The sequence below is a fragment of the Bidens hawaiensis genome, unplaced genomic scaffold (genome assembly GCF_021521415.1).
Source record: "Bidens hawaiensis isolate Kalapana, Puna unplaced genomic scaffold, B.hawaiensis_p1.1 tig00019347_1, whole genome shotgun sequence".
Lineage (NCBI taxonomy): Eukaryota > Viridiplantae > Streptophyta > Magnoliopsida > Asterales > Asteraceae > Bidens > Bidens hawaiensis.
The window spans coordinates 1-5,410 of record NW_027492938.1 but is presented as its reverse complement, the minus strand read 5'-3'; the positions used below and the strand labels follow the sequence as shown (position 1 = coordinate 5,410).

Below are 5,410 nucleotides of genomic sequence, written 5' to 3'. Positions count from 1 at the left end.
GTAGACCCGTCATCGTGGGAAATGATGAAACGCACCATTGCTTTCGAACTCTTTGAGTATCCACATACGGGAGATAATTTGTTTGAAATTTTAGATTATGTTATAAAAACTTATAAACTAGAAAATAAAATATTTTCAATGGCATTTGATAACGCGTCGAATAATACATCAGCGGTTGATAAATTAAAATTAAAATATACGCCGATTTGCAATGGTGTATTTTTTCACTCAAGGTGTGTTGCACATATCATTAATTTAATCGTGCAAGACGGACTTGCTTCGGATGAGGTTACATCGGTTATAAACGATTTTAGACTAATGATACATGAAGTTTTTAAGAAAAGTAAAAAAAGACAAATGGATTATAGAAAATTTTGTAAAGATACGGGAAGAAAAGCTTTGGGAGCTAATTGGGATGTACCTCATCGATGGAATTCCACTTGCATAATGTTTCAAAGTGCTTTGGAACAAAGAGAAACTTTACAAATGTTTCATTCTAGTCTTGCCGAGAATGATTTGGCAATCCCCTTTTCAAATGAGAAATGGGAAATTATCAATGACTTATCGACTTTTCTTGAAGTTTTTAAAACATCAACTACGAAACTATCGGGAACGTATTATCCGACAAGTCCCTTGGTTCTTTCGGAGTTATTTTTAATGGTTAACAATCTTAAAGAATTTGAAAATAAAAGTCCAATGTTTTCAAACATATATTACCAATGAAGTTTAAATTAAAAAAATACTTTCTTGAATTGCCACCGGTTTTTACTTGCGCCGCCGCTTTAAACCCAATGTTAAATGTTACGGGGGTTGAATGTGTGATAGACGAAATTTTTTCAGCCTTAGATATGCATGAAATTGACCCAAACTTTTCAACAGAGGCAAAAAATTATTTTAACTTGAATTTTAAATTTATGTATGACTTTTATTTAAATAAATATGGGTCAAACATACACATGCCTATGCCGGGGGGGTCTTCATCAAGTTCAAGTGCCACTAGAGTACGAGATCCCATGATTAGCCTTATGAACACCGTTCGCAACGTAACGGCTAAAAAACAAAGGGGTAACACCCCTTCAAGCGAACTAGGAAGGTATAGTGCAAATGATTACTCTACCGGTTTATCTGAAGAGGAATATGACACTTTTGATGTTTTGGCTTGGTGGAAGGTAAAGGAAACCGAGTTTCCGATTCTTGCCACCATGGCCCGTGATTTACTAATCGTCCAAGCTTCTACGGTAGCTTCGGAATCCGCTTTTTCTCGTAGTGGCAGGGTAATATCGGTGAGAAGAACAAGACTAAATTCGGAGTCGGTGGAGATGTGCATTTGCTTAAAGGATCACTTGGACTCAATCGATCGTATTCAACACGTAACCACTCTCGAAGATGAAACACCACTTGATGTTCGAGTGCACGACGAACAAGAAGGCATTTCTACAAGTAATTCCGAGGAAGAAGTCGCCGCTCAATAATTACGACGAACAAGAAGGCTTTTCTAGAAATAATATGTCACAACTTTATATTTATAAGTTTAATGTTTTGTTAGTTTGTTTTTGAAGATTTTAAAACATGTAACCTTTTTTTTTTTTGAACTTCTTAAAGTAAATAAAATGAATTTTATGTTAATTGTTTTGTTTATTTTTCATACTATACAAATACGAATCGTAGTTTAGAATCCAAATCGCAAACGAAAAACGAAAAAAAAAAAAAAATTTTACACTGTAACCGGTTGGAACCGGTTACAGTGTAGGAACCGGTTTAGGAACCGGTAAGAACCGGTTAGATAGGTTAGGGGTCCGAGGGTGGGAGAACCGGTTCGGTTCCCTAACCGGTTCGAGCCTGGAACCGGTTTAAAAGGGGGTTTTGAATATAGGAACCCGTTAGGAACCGGTTCCGGTTCCTAGTCCCAAACCGTTTTGAACATCCCTACCTCAGTTTATAGAGTTTTTTTCCCAAACTACTGTGGGTGGAGTGTTTTCCACTTATTTTCATTTTTTACTTTTAAATCAACATATTAGTGTACTTTTTATTTCTTTTATTAGTTAGTTTCATCTTATCAGTACAATACCTTATTTTATATATATTTTATTTCTCATTCAGCATTTTCTTATTTTTCTTTATTTGTTCTAAATCTTTCTTTTTTATTACTTCTCTTATTTGATTTTCTAAACATATCATTTTTTCCTTTTGTTTTAGAATATATTGATCAGTTTATGAATTTTATTTTCCGGATTTAATTTCAGTATTGTAATAAACATAACCACTTCCGATCGAATTTGTGTCAAATAGTAGCCTTGATGTATGGGTTTTACCAACGCCCGAGTTTTACCAATTTATGCCGTTATTTTTTTGTATTAAATATATTCATTTTTAGTTTTCATGTTTAGTTCCAGTACCGTATAACCTAGCCGATACTGACCGAATTCGCGTCGAATAGTCGCCACAATTTTTTGGTTTTACTGACGCTTGTGGTGTATTTTTTTTTCTTTAAATATGATATTTTACGAATTTATTTTTTGTTTAGTTTCGGTATTGTAGCAAACCTAACCATTACTGATGTAATTTGCATTAGTGTCGGTTAGATTCCATGGTACCGGAACTAAACTAGAAAAGTAAATTCCTAAAATTAACATTTAAATAAATAACACTAAAAATCAGTAAAACCAGATGTTGTAGTGACTATTCGATGCAAATTCAAGCTTTATTAATTAGGTTTGTTACAGTACCTAAACTAAACCAAAAAACAAATTCCGTAAAATGAATATATATTTTTTAGAAAAAGAAAAGGACAAGAAAATATATTAACTAGAAAAATCAAATAAGAGAAGAAATAAAATAGTAAAATAATTTTAGAAAAAATAATAACAAGTTGAATGATAAAAAAAATATCAACAAAAAAAAAAGCTATCAGATTAATCAAATGAAAATATATAAAAAGTATGAAATGAAAATAGATAATGGATTAACTAATAGAAGAAATAAAAATACATTAATATGTTGATTTAAAAATAAAAAGTAAAAAATAAGTGGAAAAGTTTGATAAATAGTTTTCAATGAACACCTAAATGGTAAATAGTTTTTCCACCAACACTAGTTTGGGAAAAAAAACTCCAGTTTATATTACTTGATTATATACAGTTTTTGAAAAAGATAAGGACATTTTGCATAAAAAAGTAAGGCATGAAACATCATGAAATCTAATTAGCCGAGGAATGAAGATAACCGGCCAAAACGACCAACTTGGTAACTCACTACAGTTTTGCTAACTTCTCATACTCACACCTGAGTTAACTCTACCGGCTTCAACGTTGACCTGATTTCTCTTCACTACCTCACTAACTTTCTTTAACCACCATCACACAAGATATATACAGCCAAACAACTAACAATTCAATTAACAAACTCGCGCTTTCCTTGAAGGCGCACTATTGGAAGACGTATCTATACCATCATCAAGATTGACTTTTCCCCAACCTCCGTTGACTCTGGTAGTCAACACTGACCTCACTTTCTTTGAAGGCACACAATTGGTAAATATATCTATACCATCATCAAGACTGGCTTTTTCCTGATTTCCCTTGACTTTATTAGTCAACTCTGACTGCAGTTCCTTTGAAGGCACACTACTGGTAGATATATCTATACCATCATCAAGATTGACTTTTTCCCGACCTCTGTTGACTTTGTTATTCAACCCATTGTAGTGAACGATGTTTGTAGCAACAGCATATGTAGAAATCGCTTTCCCAGAATCTTGAATGTGTTTTCTGTCAATTATAGATGATTGCCCACAATATCGATCTCCAGTTGCCATATCTCTGAGCCGTTGGATCACAATATTCTTATCCTCGCTGATGTCATCTGGTGATAACTGCATAAATATGTGAAATTTCATTTCTGTAATGGGATTTTATTTCAAAGGTTACATAAACTTAAATGTAAGGACTTTACCAAAAATCAATTGGACAATCAATGCTAATAAACCGACAACCACAACCTTCACTGAAATTAACCCATAACACCATGTGAATCGGTCTTGATTTAAGTGTTTCCCTGCAAATGTAAATACAAAAGGAACATTTGACGATAAAAAACACAGGGACCAAATTCGGCAAGTTTTCATATGAACATCTAAATAAGTAATAACCTTTTGAGCAAAAATGGTTGCTGGTTTAGGACTGCGGTTTTCAGCTCCGGTCTCTCAGGAAAGGTAACCTGGATTAAAACACAAAATCATATCTCAGATAGATTAAACAAAAAACTATACAAAAAAATTGCATTGAAAGAATTTAATAATATTAAACCTCTACGGATTCAATAAATGGAAGGGGAGCTTTTTCTCCATGAACACTAACAACTTTAAGAGACCATTTTATATATTTTGATTCTGCAATTTAGAAAACTACATATTTATAAAACTAATATTACAGCATAATAAAGAATAATATTTGTGTTGGTGATCAAATAAACTAAAAAACATACGTACCCGAGACACATCCTGTTTGATTAAGGATTAGCTGGAAAAGATCCACTCGAACGTATGGAGCAATAGGCATTTTAACAAGTTGCAGTACCTCCGCCATTACCTACATGAAAATAGCCTCAATTTAATTAATCGATTCAAATATCATTGTTAATTCTTGATTGTTGTAAATGACTAAACTTGATTCAAATAAATGTTACCTTGTCAACAAGACCATGAATGAGTAAACTCGCTTTCTTGTCTTTTGGAGTTTTCTGTAAATATATAAAATCATTAACACCCGCAAACTAATTTTCACCAATAATATAAACTAAGAAAACAAACATGACACTGAGTGAGGTTAACATGAAAATACCTGAAGGTTGACTATCACCATCTTTCCTTTATTGCGAACGGTCGTTAAAGGAAGGTTGCATGCGGGAGTTATCTGCAAACTGCATAAAAATATTAATTTCAAAATTCTTATAATCTAGCTAAATATTTTTAACAAAGGTGACGTGCGACAAGAAAATATTTACCTAGTCCCTAAACATAACACGAGATCTGCTTTTCGACAATGTTTTTCTGCTGCATTCATCTCTTTACGAGGTAGTTCATCCTATGAGGACAATTGAAGAAGTAAAAGTTTAAAAATAACAATAACAACAAAGCATAATATTCATTATATATAATTATTAATCAGTAGTTTAGTACCTCCCAATCAAGAACCGAGTCCTTGAGTTTTGCCCCGCATTTTGGATCACAACAACGTCTCGATGTCTCCTTTAAACCTATAGTCTCCACCTCAAAATCTCTCAAGTACCTACATGAGCAATGAATTCCTAACAGTATAAAACATTCTAAAGCAGCGCAAGCAGAGCATTTATAGAAAACTATAAAAAATTTTATTAATAACAACTTACTCTATGCCACATGTAGGGCAAACCT

At 33.0% G+C, this 5,410-nt stretch overlaps 1 protein-coding gene across 1 annotated transcript; it reads right to left on the bottom strand.

The window, feature by feature from the left end:
* Positions 1-3,947: 3,947 nt before the first annotated feature.
* Positions 3,948-5,304, bottom strand: LOC143558183 (NAD-dependent protein deacetylase SRT1-like; the record flags this gene model as incomplete). The annotated part of the gene is made up of 8 exons (XM_077047073.1): positions 3,948-4,053; positions 4,148-4,215; positions 4,305-4,387; positions 4,487-4,586; positions 4,684-4,737; positions 4,839-4,917; positions 5,002-5,081; positions 5,177-5,304. Coding segments are annotated over 8 exons (698 nt in total), but the record flags the coding sequence as incomplete, so codon positions are not given.
* Between the last annotated feature and the right edge of the window lie 106 nt (positions 5,305-5,410).